General features: G+C 38.4%; 1 protein-coding gene across 3 annotated transcripts in view; it reads right to left on the reverse strand.

Moving 5' to 3' along the window:
- CCB4 (cofactor assembly of complex C) overlaps positions 1-22,663 on the reverse strand; it is a 58,649-nt gene that overhangs the window by 16,517 nt on the left and 19,469 nt on the right. For all 3 annotated transcript variants that reach the window (XM_090006098.1, XM_090006097.1, XM_090006096.1), the window contains exons 3-6: positions 19,590-19,689; positions 19,436-19,509; positions 3,811-3,995; positions 3,624-3,694 (exon numbers count right to left, since the gene is read on the reverse strand). In XM_090006098.1, the coding sequence (XP_089862224.1) occupies positions 3,624-3,694; positions 3,811-3,995; positions 19,436-19,509; positions 19,590-19,689 (430 nt within the window). The remainder of the gene's footprint in view (positions 1-3,623; positions 3,695-3,810; positions 3,996-19,435; positions 19,510-19,589; positions 19,690-22,663) is intronic.

Genomic DNA, 22,663 nt, shown 5'->3' on the forward strand with positions numbered 1-22,663 from the left:
CAAGAATAGATATAGATACTCAAGGAATAAGATTCATGGCATAGCAGTAAAGAAACATAAAAAAAATAGACGAATATGCAAAGACAGACTTAGAGGAGATTAGGTAAAGGAAAAAAAATAGGGGAAGATTCGTGAAACACAGTCACCCACAGTCTGTGTTCACGTAAAAATGGTGCACGTGAATCGCAGATTCACCAAACGTGAAACCCACGTGAATAGAGTTCACGTGGATCACGGTTTCTCAAAGAAAAGAAACCCACGTGAGGTGTGGGTACACAGGAGATTTCAAAAAAGGGCTACTGTGATTTTCTGACCGAGGAGATGTTGAAGGCTGTGGAGCTTGGACAGGGAGCAGTTCGAACAATATGTGAGGGGGTGGAGGATTTGGTCAAGAGGTATGGAAATGGATTTTCAAAAAAGGGAACGAATGAGCAAAAAGGGGAGGAAATGGAGAGAAACAGAAGAAAAGGGAGAGGGAGACAAAAAAAAACCTTGATTTTCCGAACTTGGCTCATGCCGGAATCCTTAAACTCGATTTTCCGAACTTCGCTTTTGCCGGAATCCTTATCAGCCTTGGCCGGATCTATGCTCTGATACCATGAAAGTTTTTTTCACCTGTAGAGAAAAGAGAGAGAGGGAGGGAGAGAAACGAAGAGAAAACCCAAAGCTTTCGGCTGTTACCATTTTTTTTTCATATCGAATCGTGACCTAAATAGTGTGTTTTATAATGTTACAACATATAGGTATGGATCTGGGTCTGGTGTATCCAGACCCGACAGTCAAAGTGAGTTACAATGCATAAGTATACGTGGATCGTATCGGATCCGGATCCTTTTTCACCCCCCCCCCCTCAAGTTGATCATGGTTTTGTACCATGAACAACTTGCCTTTAAGCATCCAAAAACGATCCTTTGTTAACCCTTTGGTAAATAGATCTGCAACTTGTCTTTCAGTATTGATGAACTCAGGCTCAATCTCTTTCTCTTCAACCTTCTGTCTCACAAAGTGTTGGTCGATCTCAATGTGCTTGGCACGACTGTGATGTACTGGATTGAATGACATGTTGATTGCACTTTGGTTGTCGCATAGCAAAGTAGTGTGGGAAATCTTTTCTCCTACTTCAGTTAGTAGATGCCTGATCCATGTGACTTCGGCAGTAGCAGCAGCCATAGATCTATAATTACAATAAATATATTTAGATAGACACATATACATATATATATATAATATATATGTATATTGTCACATAGGTGCGGGTGTTGGTGCTGGTGCGGCAAAAATATAAAAAATTATATATATATATATATATATATATATATATATATATATATATATATAAAGTCCAAAAGTTGAACATAAATGATCTTAGGTATGTTGACTGCACCCAGGGTCAGGTTGACTGCATCGGGTGCGGGTGCGGCACCTAGTTGGAGAGTCCCTGTGACATAGTCTCTCTCTCTCTCTCTCTCTCTCTATATATATATATATATATATTAACAACACCTTCACACACTTTAAAAAGTCCAAAAATTACTTTTTCATTTTGGGTTTTAAATACCTTTTGAAGGCCGACTTCTGCATTTGTCTAGAGGCCATTAGAAGTGCATTTCCACCATTTTTTCACCCAAAGAAGTGGGTTAAGGTAAAAAAAAGTGTATTTCGAGTAAAATTACAAAACTACTCTAAAAAAATTTGCTTCGAGGGGCACCGCCTCCTATAACCCCCTGCCAACATACCACGAAGTTGGATCCGCGAAAATTAAAGATTTATATCAAGGTAAAAATCAGGCTCCACACTCCAACAAAGATGGCATCAGATGATCCGGCATGGCAATGGGGCAGTCAAGTAATGAGTGAAAACCAATTGAAAATCGAGTGCAACTATTGTCATAATATTTTTGTTTATATAATATGAAAGTATTTGTGGCATCTTCTTAATTGCAAGATATTTAATATTTTGCATTGTTCTTGTGAGATAATTGATGTTTGATGATGTCTTATGCAGCTCATAGAGACATAAATGCTTCATATGTGATTTTATAGTTGTATTTTGTGCATTTCATCATTGTTTCATGTAATATATGTTTTCTAATTTTTTTTTATTTTTCTTGATTTTTTGTATTTTTTATTAAAAAATTATGCTACGTTTACGATACGATACGGGGTTACTTTGGGCCCGACCGATATGGATAACGATACAATACTTACAACTTTGATATACATAATGTACATATACATTATATATTTTTGTTTATAGATTATTTGTAAATGTAATAGGTAATATCCTTTAGGGGTATTTTGATATTTTTTCCTTGTAATAGGATCTGCCCATTAGGGGCAGAACTGTCTTGATACTTTTTCTATTTTCTTTATTTTTCTTTTTCTATTTTTTATTGTCTTTTATAGGTGTTGTCAAAGGCATTATTGCCCTTGACAACATGACCGTTGGGGGCTTCCCAACAACTAGAATCTGTGTATATATATGGGGCATGTTGCCCCTTGTATGGTATGCATCTTGTGTGCATTTTATGAAAGGAAGATTATAATTTTTTATACTGTTGTATTGACCCTTAGTGGTCTTTTGTGTTTGAACCCATATTTGGGTTGTGTGAGTGATCATCTTGTCTCTTGTATGAACCCCATTGGGTTGTGCCTCTCATTTCGTTACACCGGCAACCATACGTTTCATGAGAGAACAAGAAATGGATTGTCACTATGTTCGAGAGTAGTATCTTCAAAGTAATATTGATTTGTCCTACGTCACACCAGAGAACCATTGGCAAACTTCTTCACCAAATCTCTCCCATCTCCTAGGTTCCACTTCCTTAGCAAACTTTCGATCATTATACTATAATTTTGAGGGTGTTAAAATGTATATATATATATATATGCGTATATATATTATCATTTTTATTCTTCTATTTTTTCTTTTCTTTTATTTAAGTCAACTAGAGTTGACTAGTCGTTAGACTAGGTCTAACGGCTAGAAATCTAGCCATTAGAACTAGTCTAACGGCTAGTCTCCCTCCTTTTGTGTATAAATAAGGGATTTTATCCCCTTTGTAAGTATACTTCTAGCATACCTTTTGTAAAGATAAATAAAATATTTTTTATATTTTGTGAGCTCTCTTGGTGTGTGCCCTTAGTGGCCTTTGTGAGTGTGCCCATAGTGGCTGTTTGTGTGCATCTATTTGGATACTTTGGTGGACATTTGCTCTTATTTGGTGACTCTACTCACTTTACAATAAATCCCCTATAATATTTGATAAATGCATCTTTTGTGAAGTATGATGACATATGGCTAAAAGAGACTATAGAGCAATTAGAAATGATGGATTTGTGACAGTATCTTTTCTGCTATCTGTACTTTACTACTGTTTGTCAAGGCCTCAAGGACATAATTTTTTCATTGAGAACATTCTGAAAAGTAAAAGCTTTAATGCATGGAACTTAGAGCAAAGCATATGGTAGCTATGGTTTCCAACCTAATATATACACGACATTATGAAACCAATGACAAAGAAGAAGCATCATTTGAAAAAGATAATTATCTATATACTAAAAGAAATATATCAAAGTTAATAATGTATTGAACAAAATCACTTGCATTTTAATCACATGTACCTGGGTATTCGGTGGTAGAAATGGCAATTCAGACCTACCAGGATAAAGAGAAAGATTTGCCAAGTAAATTTCTGCACCCAAATACCATAGTTTCTGCAGATTATGTTTTGCAAACAAGAAACATACAAAAGTATAAGGAAAATAAACCTATTGTATAACCAGAAAGAGCAGAATATGTGAGACTTACGCTTTGAAGATTTTCTGACATTTTCATAAATTGGACATTGAACAAAATTTGCAGCGTCTACAAGGACAGCATCCCCATCTTTAACAGAAGATTCAGCTGCCACACCAATTTGAAGCACACAAGTGTTTTCATACACTATCACCAATGACCTGCAACACGTTACATCCTCGAGAGATTGCCATAGCCTACTTGTTCACAGAAACAATGAGAATAGAGTAGTTAAAAACTTGATGAAGTAACAATCTTCTTCCCTTAAATGATCGCATAAAGAAGCAGGTTTTAAAAGAGTCTATGGTCAGACCAATGAAAACAAAATATGACCATTCACAAGTAAAACAAACTACTGCATTTTAAGAATACCTGGAAAATGATTATTATGGACTTTATGAGGAAAGATGATCTAGTTGGAGAGGAATCCACTCAATTTATGACTGGCTCATGTTACGCACCATTAGAACGTTCAAGCCAGAGAAATCAACAAACAAAAGTTGTTCCAGTATCGATTTAGCTTTAAATAACATGCAGAGTGTAGTCACACCATGGCTTGATCAATTCATAGTTACCGGAAGCTTCTTAGATATGTGAGAATCTTACTTCTTGGAAACTCGCTTCGGAAGCGTGATACTCCACGCTTCGGAAACTTGATGGGAATCTCGATTCTCTAACGCTTCTCCTATGTTTTCCACACACTTCATCTATTCTTCTTATATGTTTTCTCACTCTACTTTTCATGTTTCTTATGTGTTTCCTCTCAAACTTCTCACTGACTTTCATGTGCTTTCTCTAAATTGGCAATGATCATTTTTAGATTTTGCTAAAAATTTAATTCTTAACTAAAAAATCATGAAATTTAAGAATAGTCACTTTTATTTTAGTTTTTATTTGTGTTCTATTTTGATTCCCATTCGATTCTTATATTGCTTTTTTTTATTCATCGCTTCTCATTTCCTATACATTTTAAAATGCATTGCTTCTCGCTTCCACTTCCTGTATCGTTTCCCGCATCCTCTGTAATGCCCCAAAATTTCAAACTTGTAAACTTTTGAAAATACTTGAAAAACTTTTCACTTTTCAGAGTTTTTATCAGTGGAAATGACTCTTTTGAAAAGCAAAACAAGTTGACAACTTTGAGCACGTTGGAGTAAAAATCCATCATTGAAACAATTATTATCAAAAACATTTTAGCAAGACAATTAGTGAGCCAAATATATATTAATGATAAACCTTCAGTTGTACAAAATTTAGGGTTTCCCCTTATACAAAATTCAAAACCAAAACAGGTAACCCAAACACAAAACTGCGAGCAGAGGAGTGAGATCTCGAGTCATCTCGCATCACGCCATCGGCTGTCAGGTAAACCTATTCGTCACATGTACCCATAAAATCGGTCACTTTCATGAAAAACTGGTAGGTGCACAAGTAAAACAATATTAAACAAAAATTAAGCATTGCATGTTGTTCTTAATATGTTAAGTGATTTCAACAAGTAATAAACTATAACTAATATGAGCAATTGATTACACATGCAAATAAGCAGTTAATTAACACGAGACTCAATCATAAGTATTGTGAATAAAACTAACATATGCATTCATGATACGCAATTCAACAAGTTAATGTAAACAAATCTAGATTTGACAAGTAATATGAATTAATCTAGATTCAACAGTAGTGCGAGCAGGATAACTTTTGTTTTGATATTAGCTGACCTTGCAGGTACGCACAAGGCACGACATGTAGAAACAACTGAGACTAATCCGAAAGTTTATTATGCCATGTATTTTCGATACCCCGCTTAGCTAGCTGAGTCCGCTCCTAAGAGAATGGCCAATGACCGAGAGAGAATTCCCCAAAGGTCACTCGTTTAAAGAATAGATTCAACTTCTGCAGAAGTCCATAGAATCTACCACCTAAGATAATTTTTTATTTGACAAGTAATATATATATTTTTTTACATTTTTGCCCCTGTCGCACCCCTGCACCCAGGGTCATTTTGGTCCATTTTTTTTTTGGTTTTTTTTATAAAAAAAAAATTGCCCTATGAAATGGGCTGCAGAATTTTAAAAAAAAAACGGGGGGGGGGGGGGCGCTGCCCCCCTATAACCCCCCGCCGCACCCTCGGACCCTATATATATATATATATATATATTACATTTTTGCCCCTGCCGCACCCCCGCACCCGGGTTTTTTGAAAGTGCCGAATCCCCGCACCCATGTGACATAGGATTTCAACAAGTACTAAGCATGGGCAATAGATTACACATGCAAATAAGAGTTAACTATTACAAGATAAGCAGTTCATAATCACAAGCTATAAGCAGTTAAATAACATAGATAAACAGTTAATTACAAGATTAAATTTCATGATTTTTTAACAGTAAAAAAGATACGTGCCCTGCGAGACTTGCATTTAAGGAGTAGCAAGTACACAAAAATGCAAGTTTGCACTCTAAGTGTAGCGGCAGGGAAAAACAAGAGCAGTAAAGCGAAAGCAATAGCCCGTGCACTAAAACGTGACAGCAAAACAAGTACCAAATAGTAAATGCAAGAACAAGCATGTGCACTATAGCGCGGTGGCAAAGTAAAGGCAATAAGCAGAAAGGACAGAAGAGCAGTAAAGAACAGAAGGTAATCTGCGAAAGCAAAAGCCTGTGCACATAAAGCGTGGCAGCAAAGTAAAGGCAGAAACAGTAAAGATAGAAAGCAGTAAAAACGAGAAAGTAAATGCAAAAGTAAAAGCCTATGCACATCAAGTGCGGCAGCAACAGAAAGCAGTAAAGATACGAAAGTAAAAAGGAAAAGGATCGTGAAACCGCATCCTTGAGTTAAAAGCATAGGTATATAGATATACGTACACACACATATATATATATGGTCCGTTGTCCTTTTTTTTCATTTTAATTTTAATTGTTTATTTTAGTTCATTCATTGTTCTTTCCTTTCCATTTTAATTTTTGTTTGCTTTATTTTAGTTCGTCCATTATACTTTGCGCAACTTTCCCCTACCTTGGGGAGTTTCGGCGCTACGTACGCCTTTGAGTGTACGTGACGTATGTCTAGAGCCACGGGGCACAAGCGTGCTCCATTGCGCAAGCTGCGAAAAACCAAAACATTAGCATGATATACAAAGGGAGAAAAAGAAGGGATAGGGGCATAGCCCCTACCCGTTGTCTGGTCGGCAAAAGAGATAGGGGCACGCCCCTGTCGGCCTGTTGAAGAAAAAAGGACAGGGGCGAACGCAGGAGGGGGGCATCGGGCGACAGAAGCAATAGAGAAAGGGCGGGGGAGGGTTTTTCTTTTGCAAAACCCTTCCCCTGCATGCCTTTAAGTAGGCACGGGGGAAGGGGGTACCCGGGTTCGGGTCAGATCCGGGTCTGACCTGGGTCCGATTTTTTTTTCTTTAAAAATCTTGGGCCTTACATATTACCCTCCTTAAAAGAATTTTGTCCTCCAAATTTTCAGAGAAGGTTATCTGTAGAGATCGTAGTCTTAGTTGGTCGGTATTGACGAGGATGCACAACATTTATGTGTGATCCCAGACATATAAGCGTTTAAAGTGATCAGGACAACTCATAATGAGTTTCTTAGAGAAGTTTTGAGCTAAAAGTCGGTCTCAATAAAATTCATACATGATTTCATTGATAAACTTTTGCAAAATTTATAATGAATCACAAAAAGTCTTAAAACTATTAAAGTGTCTTCTTGTTCTGTCATGGTGGTATAGACACAGCCAGACACTTCTCTTCGCGAATTTGCGTACAGGCGCTTCAATCTCGAGAAGAGGATTCCTTGCACGGATCCCGGCTTCTCGAGTTCCTAGAAGATGTTGTTGGTTGCAAATTGCAACTAGCTTTCCTCCAAGTTGGTACATTTGAGAGAAGCATTTTAGATTCATGGAGATTCTAAATCATGTATGTTGTTTCCTGTTTCGCAAGACTAGGCATGTTAAATTTTAAATTACTTACATCATGTACTTGTGAAACTCTGTGTTGGGATTTCTTTTTGAGAAACTCATACCCCTCTCATCATAGTCGTACTTTTAGATAGGTATGATATGTTTTTACTACGATGATTGGATGAGAGGTTTATGGTAACCTCGCAACGTGCAAAAGCACAATAATGAAATGAAAATCACATAAATAGTGATGATTCGTCTTCACAGGCAAGATGCTCGAGTGAGTTGAAAGACCAAAGCATATAGAATGGGTCTTCAATTAAATAACACCTGATGCACCCATTCGACCTGCTGTTTTTATCAAGGGAGAGGATGGATTGGTACAAAACTCCGATGAACAGGTTGTTAACTACCACCCCTCGGACAAATGACTCGGTGTTCCCAGTCATCGGAGTTAGGGGACGGGACTATCGAAAATTATCTTAGGTGGTAGATCTCATGGACTTCTGCAGAAGTTGGATGTATCCTTTGAACAAGTGGCCTTTGGGGAATTCTCTCTCAATCATTGGTCGTCCCCTTAGGAGCGGACTCAGCTAGCTAAGCGGGGTATCGAAAATGCATGGCATAATAAATCCCCGGATTAGTCTTAGTTGTTTCTACGTGTCGTGCCTTGTGCGTACCTGCAAGGCCAACTAATATTAAAACAAAAGTTATTATGTTCACATTACTGTTGAATCTAGATTAGTTCATATTAGAGTTACCAGAAGCTTCTTATATATATGGGAAGCTCACTTTCCGGAAACTCGCCTCGGAAGCGCGATACTCCTCGCTTTTGAAACTTGATGAGAACCTCGATTCTCCCATACATCTCATATGCTTTCCACACACTTCATTTATTCATCTTATATATTCTCTTACTCAACTTTTCATGTTTTTTATGTGTTTTCGCTCAGTCTTCTCACTCACTTCCATGTGCTTTCTCTAAATTGGTAATCATCATTTTTAGATTTTGTTAAAAATTTAATTCTTACACTAAAAAATCATGAAATTTAATATTAGTCACTTCTATTTTAGTTTTTATTTGTGTTTCATTATGATTCACATTAAATTATTATATTTCTTTTTTTTATTCCTCGCATCCCGCTTCCTAAACATTTTAAAATGCATCGCTTCTTGCTTTCGCTTCCCGTGTCGTTTCCCGCTTCTATTGCCTAGTCTGGCAACCTTGGTTCATATTACTTGTCAAATCTAGATTTGTTCACGTTAACTTGTTGAATTACGTATCATGAATGCATTTGATGCGTATGTTAGTTTTATTCACAATACTTGTGATTGAGCCTCTTGTGTTAATTAACTGTTTATCTGTGTTATTTAACTGCTTATAGCTTGTGATTATGAACTGCTTATCTTGTAATAGTTAACTGCTTATTTGCATGTGTAATCTATTGCTCATACTTAGTACTTGTTGAAATCCTATGTCACATGGGTGCGGGTGCGGGGATTCGGCACTTCCAAAAAAACCCGAGTGCGGGGCTGCGGCAGGGGCAAAAATGTAATATATATAAGGGGGGTCCGGGTGAGGGGGTGCGGCGGGGGGTTATAGGGGGGCAGCGCCCCCCCCCCATAGAAATTTTTTTGAAATTCCGCAGCCCATTTCATAGGGCAAAAATTTATTTAAAAAAAAAAACAAAAAAAATGGACCAAAATGGCCCTGGGTGCGGTCAACGCACCCAGGGTCGGGTTGACCGCACCTGCATCGAGTCGCGTCGACGCGGGTGCAGTACCCTGCTAGCCGAGTCCCTATGACATAGTTGAAATCACTTAACATGTTAAGAACAACATGCAATGCTTCATTTTTGTTTAATATTATATTACTTGTGCACCTACCAGTTTTTCATGAAACTGATCCATTTTATAGGTGTAGAAGGGAGCAGCCACCTGTGTAGAGAGAGAGAGAGAGACGGCTGCACAGAAAACTAAATCTCGTTATCTTAGATTAGGGCTTCTCAATATATTAAATAGAGAGAGGCAAAAATGAAAAATTACATCTAAGTTGTTATGAGAACAAAATTTCAGAAAACCTCTAATATAAGAAAACTTAACCTAAAACCACCTATTCTCAACACTCCCCCTCAAGTTGGAGCATAGATATCAATCATGCTCAGCGTGTCACAACATTTTGAGAAATTTGGCCTAGCAAGAGGCTTTGTAAACATATCTGCAACTTGGTCTTCTGACTTTAGGTATTTGGTAGTGATATGACCAGCTTGAATCATATCTCTTACATAGTGGCAATCAACCTCAATGTGCTTTGTTCTCTCATGAAAGACAGGATTGTTTGCTATATATGTTGTCGCTTTGTTATCGCACATCATGGTCATTGGAGAGGAAACCTTCACCTGGAGATCATGAAGAACAGTGCGAACCCATATCAATTCAGCAGTTGTTTGGGACATAGCCCGATATTTTGATTCTGCACTCGACCTGGAAACCACATTTTGTTTCTTACTTCTCCATGAAATCAAGTTGTCTCTCAAAAACACACAGAATCCTGTGGTAGACTTTCTATCTACTACAGATCCAGCATAGTCAGCATCAGAATAGGCTACTATATCCAGAGTTCCACCTTTCCTGAACAATAACCCCTTTCCAGGAGAGGATTTTAGATATCTAAGAATCATTATGGCTGCATTCCAGTGTACCTCAGTTGGTTTGTCCATAAACTGGCTAACTTTGTTTACTGCTAAAGCAATATCCGGCCTGGTCACAGTTACATATAATAACTTCCCTACTAGGGAGCGATAGCTTTTGCTATCAACTGGTTTTGACCCTTCTTCAAACAACTGAACTTTATGGTCCATGGGAATATTTGTTGGTTTAGCTCCCAACATGCATGTTTCCTTTAATAAGTCAAGAACATACTTCCGTTGAGACAAAACCATCCCTTCACGGCTTCTAGCAACTTCTATACCCAGAAAATACCTGAGTGAAGCAAGGTCTTTTGTAACAAAGTGTTTTTGAAGATGAGCCTTTGTGGCTTCAATAGCTTTCACATCATCTCCTGTAAGAATGATGTCATCCACATATACCACCATAACAACTATGCCAAAGCTAGTTTTCTTTATAAAAAGTGTATGATCTGCTGCTGATCTATTAAAGCCAAAGCTTGATATCACTTCAAACAACTTTTGAAACCATGCACGAGGACTTTGTTTCAAGCCATAAATCGTCTTTCTCAATCTACACACCTTCTGACACTCCCCCTCAACCTCGAATCCTGGAGGTTGTTGCATGTAAACGGTCTCAGATAGATCCCCATATAGAAATGCATTTTTCACATCTAATTGGCACAAGCTCCAACCATGCTGAACAGCTACTGAGAGAACAAGACGAATGGTACCCATCCGTGCAACAGGAGAAAAAGTTTCAAAGAAGTCAATTCCATATGTCTGAGTATACCCTTTCGCGACTAATCTGGCCTTGTATATTTCAATAGAACCATCAGATTTGTACTTTATTGTATATACCCATTTACATCCAACTATGTCAGCATCTGCTGGGGAATCAACTAGATCACAGGTATGCTGAGATACTAAAGTTGTCATTTCTTCTTGTATAGCCAGCTTCCAGCGAGTATCAAGTTCTGCCTATTGATAGTTCAAAGAAATAGTTTCAGCAGATAAAGCTGAAATAAAAGACTTCATCTGATGTCCAATTCTGGCATGGGAGACAAAATGAGATATGAGATATAAGGTACATTGTCTTGTCTCCTTTCGTAGAGCAATAGGCCTGTTATCATCATCCTGAAGATCACGATTGTCAGTAGAACTTACCTCAGAAGAAGAAGAAGATTAAGGCTCTTGCGGAAGTGGAGCTCTACGCACATATACCAATGGAGGATTATTAAATCTGGAAGAGGATGAAATTTGGTTCGGTAATGAGGGCACAGATTCCAAAGGAAAATGAGGTATAGGTAATGGAAAAGACTCAGCTGGATCAACCTACAGCGGGGAACCGGAAATAGAGTAATATGGAGAGGATTCCAGGAAAGATACATCTGCACTGACATACTCTCGGCGAGAAATAGGATCATAACATCGATAGCCCTTTTGATTTTTTGGATAACCGATAAATATGCATTTTGTAGCTTGAGCGGCTAATTTATCACGGTCAGGGCCAAGTTTGTGTACAAAACAAACACATCCAAAGATTTTTGGTGATAAAGAAAAAAGTGGAGCATTAGGTTTTAGGATATGTAATGGAATTTGATCACCCACAGAAGACGAAGGCATGCGGTTGATCAGATAGCAAGCAGTGGTAATCGCATCACCCCAGTATAACGCAGGAACATTGGAATGAATCATAATGGTCCTGGCAACATCAAGAAGGTGCCGATGTTTTCGCTCAACCATCCCATTTTGTTGAGATAAATAGGCACAGGAAGTTTGGGGTTGGATGCCATGATCTTGGTAAAATTGTAACAGACCTTTTGATTTAAACTCGAGAGCATTATCAGTGCGAACAATCTTGACAATAGATTCAAACTGAGTTTTTATTTCAAGAATTAGGGATTTGATAATACTTGGAACTTCAGATCGTTCTTTTATTAAAAATATCCATGACAACTTAGAGAAATCATCAATAATAACAAGATAATAACGACACTGAGTCCTAGTAGGAATCTTACTAGGACCCCATACATCTGCATGAAGAAGTTCAAAAACTTAATTACTAGACTGACTCTGACTCGAAGGGAACGAACTTCGATGATGCTTGCCCAACTGACATGCTTCACACTGAAATGATGTGGTGGAAGGAATCTGAGGAAAGACTGACCGAAGCTTTGACAATGAAGGATGACCAAGACGACAATGCCACTGAACAGGACTGAATGAATGTTCCAGTGCAGCATGAACAGTACCCATTGGATGATGTAGGTAGTAAATTTCATTTTTTTCATAGCCTCCACCAATCTTCTTCCCCGTCAGCAAATCCTGAAAATGAAAACCCATTGGATCAAATATTACTCTACAGTTTTGTTCTTTTATAAGGCAACTAACAGAGAGTAAACTTTGAGGAAAGTTTGGAGCATGAAGAGCATTTTTCAACTGTAATGAGGAGGATATAGAAATATTTCCCTGACCAACAACCGGGGAGGAGTTCCCATCGGCTAAGGAGACTCCAAGCTAAGCCTTAATATCCTTTAGATCTGAAAAAACACGTGAATTTCCACACAAATGTCTGGATGCACCAGAGTCAATAACCCACTTACTATCAGTCGGATGAAGATGATTTCCGGTTGAATATGCAACACCAGCTACAGGAAGAGTGGAACTCAAAGGTCGAAGAGCTATCAGCTCATCATATTCCGCACGACTAAGGGTGATACTACTTTCATTTTCAGCGATATTCTTTTGTAAATTTGTTGCCTCGATAGTAGTCACATTTGCTTTAGGAGTATATGACTTTGATGAAGAAGAGGTTGGCCGACCATGCTTATCCCAGCAACGATCTTCTAAATGTCCAGATTTTCCACAGAATGCACATTGAAGCTTTCCTCTGCCTCCCATACCACGTCCACGTCCTCGTCCTCTGATATTCTGAATATTTCCACGCCCATAACTAGATGGGACAACAAGAGCAGATGATTGAGTCACAGGCTGAGATTGTGGCAGAGAGATCGCAAGTCTACTCAGACGATTGTAAGCATCAGCAAGAGTGGGAACATCTGATCCAGTCAACATTTGAACTTTTGCAACAGAAAAATCTGAAGAAAGACATGTAAGAAAACGAGCAACCATGGTTTGTTCTTGATGATCCTTTTGCTTTGAGCAACAAAGAGGCATGTGAGCATTAAGTCTTTCAAACGCAGCTTGACAGAGGCATAGTACTGGGCCAAGGTCTGGTCTCCCTGTTGCAAATTATATATTTCTTGTTCGACTTGCAGGATACGACTCACATTCGTTTCTTGTGAGTATGTATCACGAAGATTGTCCCACATCAGTTTGGTTGTATTATAGTAGATCAATTCATCTGTAATATGGGGTTCGACACTATTCATGATCTATGACATAACTATGTCATTATCTTCATCCCAAGTAACATATTTTCCCAATTTCTCAGTGGGTTCGCCTTCCAACAAAATGTGTTTTCGACGATGTCCAGATACCGACATCATAAAAGTTCTGGACCACCTGGCATAGTTGGTTTCATTCAACCTTACGGAAGAGCCATACGAGAAGGGGTTGGCAAAAGCCTTATACTCCCCAATCTGTTCCATTTTAGAATCAAATTTTGAATTTTCAGCCATATTGCTCACTAAAACAGCAAGTATTCAAGTAGAATTTTCAAACACTGTAAGGAATCAGCCCTGCTGTTTCCAAAAAAGAAAAAAGCCCACAACCAGCAGGTAATCACTCCTGCTGCTTTCACGACAAAGGGATAGCTGAAACTAACATAGCACGAAACAAAACTCGACACAGCAGAGAGTCACGACCATTGCTGCACCCAAACACATCACAACCAACAATAATATTCAGTTGCAACACAGATGAACATGACAACTGTTGTTCCCCAAACATATAAAGCATAACGGCCAATAAGTCTTCAGAAGACAATTAAATAGATCAATCATATCTCGATCACACGCAACAAACACAGAAAAAATTTTCCAGAATCACGGCAGTCACGCAATCAGCACAGAAAACATGACAATCTCGGCTGGCACGCAGTATCACAGAAACTTGTTGTGTGACCCAAACAGCAGGAACAGCCAACAGCTCACGGCTGGCACGCAGCAGCACAGAAGCCTGCTGCGTGACCCAAACAGCAGGAAATGCAGGAACAACAGGAACTAGTCAATCACGGCACGTCAATCACGGCAGGCACGCACCAGCAGGAACTCGTCAATCTCCAGAGAATCACGACAGGAGATGACAAAAAAAAAAAAAAACCCACGAAGAGAGAAAAAAAAAACATATTCAAAAGAAATGGTTACGGCTCCAGGAAATCATGACAGGAGCTCAATCCTTAGATCTGACGGCAGATCTGGGTAACATCCCAGATCTGTTATCAGATCTTCCACACTAGTGCAACAGCAAACCTGATTTTCACGCCGTCTGAATTTTTTTTTTCGTTGGTGAAGATCAGTCCTCTTCGTGATCACGCTCCCGAGAACGAGGGCTTTGATACCATGTAGAAGGGAGCAGCCACCTGTGTAGAGAGAGAGAGAGAGAGACGGCTGCACAGAAAACTAAATCTTGTTATCTTAGATTAGGGCTTCTCTCTATATTAAATAGAGAGAGGCAAAAAGGAAAAATTACATCTAAGTCCTTATGAGAACAAAATTTCAGAAAACCTCTAATATAAGAGAACTTAACCTAAAACCACCTATTCTCAACAATAGGTACAGGTGATGAATTGGTTTACCAGACAACCGATGGCGTAATGTGAGATGGCTCGAGATCTCACTCCTCTGATCGCAGTTTTGTGTCTGGGTTACCTGTTTTGGTTTTGAATTTTGTATAAGGGGAAACCCTAAATTTTGTACAACTGAAAGTTTATCATTAATATATATTTGGCTCGCTAATTGTCTTGCTAAAATGTTTTTTATAATAATTGTTTCAATGATGGATCTTTACTCCAACGTGCCCAAAGTTGTCAACTTGTTTGGCTTTTCAAAAGAGTCATTTCCACTGATAAAAACTCTAAAAAATGAAAAGTTTTTCAAGTATTTTCAAAAGTTTACAAGTTTGAAATTTTGGAGTGTTACAACTTGGTATCAGTGTAGTTAAGGGCAGTGAAACCTCCTCTTTTTTCCTTTGAATTTTCATTGCATACTTCAACTGAATTTATGTATATTTTTGCTGAAGTTTTTTCAAATTGTGCTATGGACTCTCCGGCTGGTGCTGGTGGTGGGCCGAGAAGAGGCATGCGTCGAATGCATGGCCGTTCTGTTAGGGAGAGGGGCCCCTTCGTGGAAAGGAGCGAACATATGACGTCCTGGTCGGATTATTGTACCAACCGACCACCCCCACCCACCTTTATTGATGATTGGGGCTTTCCACTTCCGGTCGCCTACCAGACGCCCTTGGCGACAACTTGGGCTGCAATTTATTTTCGAGAAGGTGAGCGTGTGCCGTCACATCTGTAGGTTGACCAACACGCCATGCCTGAGCCTTCAAAAGAGGATGCCCCCTTAGAGGTCTAGGAAGAGTGTGTCTTCTATGGAGACATAGGGCACGCCCTAGATGCCTGTCACCTCAAGGCAGAGCACGACAGGACGACAACAGTAAAGGGACATGAGGGCACAACTCCCTCAGTCCTGGAAGACTTGGAAGTTCCGACGACGGACAAACAGCTACCACACTCTGTAGGCGCTGCGGGAAATGGTTCACCCACTTATACACCCACACCTGAGTCGTTGATTTATATCTTAGACTCGTCAGAATATACACCAGCCACACCCCTCCATGGGCAAGAGACCTTCGATGAGGAGTTACCTCCCTCTTCCCCTCCACACAAGTTTAGGTGCACGAGCAATAATAAGGAGTACCTTAGGTAGTTCACTAGCCGTACCTAAGGGGAGTTAGTACCTGTCAAATTTTTTATTGGAGTCTGTAAACTCTTTCACTATTACGGATAAATTTCCTTTTTGGCTTGTGTACCAGCACCGCGAGATTTTTGTATGAATTGCTTTTGTAATGCGTAAAATACTATGAATTATTATGTGTTTATCTCGAGTTCTGCATTTTGACTTTTGTATCCTTTGGTTAACTAAAGGATGGTGAGGAGCTAGAACGATAACTTGGCGGATGAATGGTCCGAACAACGGGGATTCGTGATGGATTCTGTTAACACACTGGCCAAGGCTATTCGAAGCCAGGTTCACTCGCACTAGGATCAAGCTCCCTTCTCTGAGTCGAGCCCGACAATGACTTACGAGAAGTTTTTGAAGCTCGATCCCCCGACCTTCAGTGGCAAGGTGGATCTAGATATGGTTGAGAATTGGGTTAAAGAAGTAGAACGAGTGTTCCAAGTTCTGTCAGTCCCGAACGATAAGAAGACACTATTCGGGACTTTCCGAGTCAAAAACGACGCCTGCGACTGGTGGGACATGACTCGGGACGTGCAGTTTTTGGGGGCTTCAGTAATTCCATGGAAAGCTTTCAAGAGGGCTTTCCTAGGAAACTACTTTCCCCCTCATGTGAGGGAGAAGAAGAAAGTGGAGTTCTTGGAGCTTTGCCAGGGCAGCTCGAGCTTGAGTGATTACATCGCCAAGTTTTAAGGGCTTCAGCACTATTGTCCCAACCTGTTCGAGGACGATCGTAAACGGGTCGAGAAATTATTTGAGGACTGAAGGAAAGACTCCGTCATCGGGTCCTGACCAGTATGCCCTCAACTTTCTGTCGCAGTTGCGGCAGCCACCCTTTTGAACGATGATTGGGAACGAGTTAAGGGTGAGCAAAACAGAAAGTCTGTTGGGAATGGTGGAGGCAACAAGCGACAACATACCGATGGCAAAACATAGAAACTTCCATTCAAGAAGCAAAATCAAGATAAAGGAATTGAGCTGCAATAAAACCAAAGCAGATATGCCCTAAGTGCAACTATGTCCATCCTTGACGGCCATGCCCCTGAGACACTAGAGGTTGTCTATATTATAGAAAGATGGGGCATTACACCCAAAATTATCGCAAGAAGGCAGCATACTGGCATAGACGAACTGCAAGCGAAGGACAACATCAACAACAACCTCAGCAGCAACCGCAAAAGAGCGAAAATGGTACACGGCCTTGCGTTCCCTGTGAGACTTGCATTTAAGGAGTGGCAAGTACCGAAAAATGTAAGTTTGTGCTCTAAGTGCAGCGGCAGGAAAAAACAAGAGCAATAAAGCGAAAGCAATAGCCCGTGCACTAAAACGCGACAGCAAAGCAAGTACCAAATAGTAAATGCAAGAACAAGCATATGCACTATAAAGTGGTGGCAAAGTAAAGACAGTAAGCAGAAAGGACAGAAGAGCAGTAAAGAATAGAAGGTAATCTCCGAAAGCAAAAGCCTGTGCACATAAAGCGTGATGGCAAAGTAAAGGTAGGAATAGTAAAGACAGAAAGCAGTAAAAACAGGAAAGTAAATGCGAAAGTAAAAACCTATGCACATCAAGCGCGGCGGCAACAAAAAACAGTAAAGACAGGAAAGTAAAAAGGATAAGGATCGTGAAACCGCATCCTTGAGTTAAAGGCATATATATATATATATATATATATATATATATATATATATATATATATATATATATATATATATATATATATATATATATATATATTTTAATTTTAATTTTAATTGTTTTATTTTAGTTCGTCCATTGTCGTTTCCTTTCCGTTTTAATTTTTGTTTGCTTTATTTTAGTTTGTTCATTGTCCTTTGTGCAACTTTTCCCTACCTTGGGGAGTTTCGGCACTGTGTACATCTTCGAGTGTATGTGACGTATATCTAGGGCCGCGGGGCGCGAGCGTGCTCAGTTGTGCGAGCTGCAAAAAAACAAAACATTAGCATGATATACGAAGAGAGAAAAAGAAGGGGTAGGGGCGCAGCCCCTACCCGCTGTCCGGTCTGCAAAAGAGACAGGGGCAGGGGGCACACCCTTGCCGGTTTGCTGAAGAAAAAGGGACAGGGGGTGGAGGCAGGAGGGGGGCGGAGGGCGACAGAAGGGAGAGAGAAAGGGTGGGGGAGGGTTTTGTGTTTGCAAAACCCTTCCCTTGCGTGCCTTTAAATAGGCATGGGGAAAAGGGGGTACCTGGGTTCAGGTCCAGGTCGGATCCGGATCCGACCCGGGTCCGATTTTTTTCTCTCTAAAAATCTTGGGCCTTACATCCTCTTCCTAGTCTGGCAACCTTGGATCAAACCAAGCCTACAAAAAAAAACTTAGCATATATGTTACTTAGTATATGGCCCTACAATCCTCTCCATGATAATCAACCTACTTAAAGAGGAACTGGCATTACAAACAAGATTATATTGGTTCTTAGGTTATACTTGAAGTTGTATTCTCAATTTCACATAAACAGGGAATAAAGGAATCAAGCATCTAAACAATTTGATAAGAAAAGGAAACCATATGAGCTTGAACCACATGAGTATTAGCAGGATGTATGTACAGTAGCCTCAAAACCAACTCACCTAGGATGCTCTGGGTAGATGGTGTTAGAATCTATACAGGTATTTGGTAATTTTAGTTTTAGGGGCATTTGGTAATTTTGGTCCTTTATATACATAGAATGTACATAGGTATTTCATTGTATTTTTAATTTTTTATTCTGTATTTATTTTCTGTTTTTTGTACCCCTTTTGAATAAGGGCATTTTGTAATATAGCTAGCCGTTGGGTTTTACTAGTTGTTAGCTAAAGCTCTCTAACAGCTAGTCTCTGCTGTGTATATATAGAAGCTTTAAGCTTCTTTGTATATTTGCTTTTGCTAAAAGCACTTCGTGAGAAACTTAATAAAAGTTATTTATTTTTATTTGGTGCGCTCTTGGATTCAAATACCATTTTTACAGAGGGAACTAGTAAAGGTGTTTGGATGCCAAGGAAACAACCATTCGTTGAGAATATCAATCAGAATCTTGCAAACATATTATAAACTAATTGCTAGTATTATTCAAAAGAGAGATCATTTCTTCAAAAACAATGTAAGAAAACAGTTTTTCATAAAGATGATTGAGAAAGCACCATAGAATCTCAGATGCTACAGCAGGTGGTAAGTCAGGCATTATCTTTTGACATTGAACACCTTGTGGATTCACCTGAAGAAATGAAACTGAAATGAGGAAAACATCTTTTTTGCATCCATGAACGTTACCAAGAAAATGTGAAAATATCTAACCTTAGGTACATATTTCGGACGAATTGACAACCAAACCAGGCCAGTGAAAAGATTAGTAACGGCCAAAGCAAGAGTTAATATGTCTGTTCTTGACTGTGAACTGCCATATGAAAAGGTCTTGTAGTTACTCCAGGTAAGCAGATATCACAAAGAAAACAAGAATGAAACATGACAGATTTTGAACTAGATCAAGAAGCTCAAACTATATTGAAAAATTAGAAGACATTATTGGATCAACTAGCAATCTCCTATAGTGACTAGAGAAAAAGGATAGGAAGCTTTATACAAGAAACTGAACAAAGAAAACATGGAGGACAAGGAAATAGGTATGTCAACTCTATAGTTAACAAATTGAAACATACCAGGACCAATATTTTCTATTCATTAAAATTGAAATCACAAATATGAAAGCGATTGTTTTTAGAATGAACCTGCATTAACAATCAACCATAAACAATTTCTTCACTTCTGATTCATGATCATTTGCACAAACAGGAAATGTATGTAAAACAATCAAATTATAGAGGAATTAACAAAAATAAGATGTTAAAGAAATATATCACTCACTGACTTCCCAACTCCACATGTATAGGCTACACCCGACTGTACCATACTCTCTAATTGAAACTACCTGTTTCTTCGCCTTTTTTCTTTTTTACAGACAAAAACCCCATGGATATGACCTACACGGTTTTGTTTAGCCAAGAACATGTTTTCAATTATCCCATTGCTATCACCGATATCGGCGATATTTTGAAAATATCACGAGAAATAGCAATATTTTAAGGTAGCTGATATTGAAGGTAATATCTCGCGATATTTTCAAAATATCACCAGACGACAAAATATCGCAATATTATCATGATAATATCAGGTTATTTTTTGGAAAAAACTTTTTTCTATTTTAAGTTTGCATTTCCTATTTTTTTGTTCCTTTTATATTTTAAAACCTTTAAAACATGTGTCTTTATATTTTTGGAAGAAAAATAATGCAAAAATTATTATTTTCTTAGCTTTTTTGTTGTTATTTATATTACCCTGAGATATTTCCGAGATTTATCAACCTTTGAAAATCTCTCCAAGAAATACACTCGCCGAGAAATTACCTTTAATGATACAGGTAACTATGTTTCATAAACAGGTTTTTTAAGGGCTTCAAAAATCAATGGCCACACTGCACCAATTTTCACAATTTCAAAAATCAAGATTTTACGTTGAAACCGCTTGATCCCAATTGTGATCATAATAAAAAAATTATGTTGAGCACAATATGTTGGCCAGATTGATAATATAAAGCTCGCATCTATGGAGATCTCCATTGTGCATGCATCCACGTGTGTGTACCTTGTACTTGGTAGTCTCCTTCTGGTGACTGGTACTGGTATTGTCTCTGCTTATTGAGTATTACGAAGTTCATTTGAAAATTTAGGGCTGTAATATTACTGCTGATATAAGGCAAGGCTGTCTTTGGATATAGTGGCACAAAGTCCATTTGAAAAGGAAATCGAGAATTGGCAAGGTAAATTCTCCTCCATGTCATCTAGGAATTGCAACTAACGTGATTCTCCATTTCCATTTTCAAATGATTTTGGCCAAATCTGCATCTGAATGGAGCTGCACCTTGTACTGGTGATAATATTACAATCTGAAATCCTCAACAGAACTTCATATTCTTCAAATAAACAGAGATCTTCACCTCTATTTGTCAAGGTTGGCCGGCTCAATTTAGAATGTTTCATGTACCAAAATGAAGAGATTGAAAAAAAGTCCCAACACTAGGAGCAGATTACTAAAACAAGACAGACATTGAATTCAGAGAGAAAAATGATAACATTTTAACCAATACACTAGATAGCCAACTTGAAAACAAAGAGCCCAGAACCAATCCATATTGGTGGTTAATCCCATAAAAAATAACACATGCAAAGTTGCAAACTAACTGAAATAGCAGAAACATGCTCTAATCAACCTTATCATCGCGGTCTGATTAACTGTTGGCTTTTTTTTTGCATTTCACAGTCTTTGTTTCCCTGTCTTTTGCATACTAATAGTTTTGAACCTTTGATATTAAATCTTAGTGGTTATAGTTCTTTGAAATTGTATCATAGTGTTATGTTCCTCTGAATTTAATATTGGTACCTTTAGTTTTCTGTTTTCTCAACCAAGCTGTTCTTCTTTCTGTATTTACAGAACTGTGATCATACTGTTCTGAAATCGCAGAAATGCTGTGCTATTGTTCTAGAATTACAGAAAGGTTGTCCTGCTTTTCTGAAATTGCAGTATAACTGCTATGAAGTTCTGAAATTGCATTATAGCAGCATGAACTTACTGCAATTGCAGAAAAGTTGTTACGACTTTTTAATAATATACAGAAGCAGCTAGAATATTTTAGAATCGCATAATATTATGTAATGTTTTTTATGATCGCATAAGTGGTTATTGTCTTTGTTTCTTGAAATTATGAAAACATCTCATATTATTGTTTGCGAGATCATCTAAGTGTGTTAGCATATTAAGGCAAAAAGTAGCTTACATGATTTGCATATTATTGGAATTCTCAAACTTCTTAGCAGAAATCTATGATATCAAAATGATAGGTGACAAGGTTGTGGCTATCAAACTTGTTAAGACCACAAACTTGGATGAAACCAATTATAATATGTGGAGAAAAAGAAGAGTACATCCTTATTGAAGAAAAAATTGCCACATTTTATAAATAGATCTTTTACAAAAAGTAAACAACTCATCAAAGGAAAAAAAAGAGACAAAATACAATAAATTTGTAGAGGATGATTTAGCTGCAAGGACAGTCATGTTAACTTTCATGCAAGACCATTTAATAAGAGTATTTGAGGGTTATCCAACAGCTAAGGCCATAAAGGCAGCAAATATATACAAGGCACCACTTCTAGAACCCATATTCAGTTGTTGGAACAATACAACTCCATTAAAATGAAAAAAAGTGAATGCAGTCGAGCATGTGAATAAAATATTGGCTATAATGAAAGACTTAGACGTTGTAGGGAATACTATTCTAAAGCAATCTACTATATTAAATAGCGTCCCAACATCCT

The sequence above is a fragment of the Nuphar pumila genome, chromosome 5 (genome assembly GCF_984573655.1).
Source record: "Nuphar pumila chromosome 5, dmNupPumi1.hap1.1, whole genome shotgun sequence".
In the NCBI taxonomy this organism is placed as follows: Eukaryota; Viridiplantae; Streptophyta; class Magnoliopsida; order Nymphaeales; family Nymphaeaceae; genus Nuphar; species Nuphar pumila.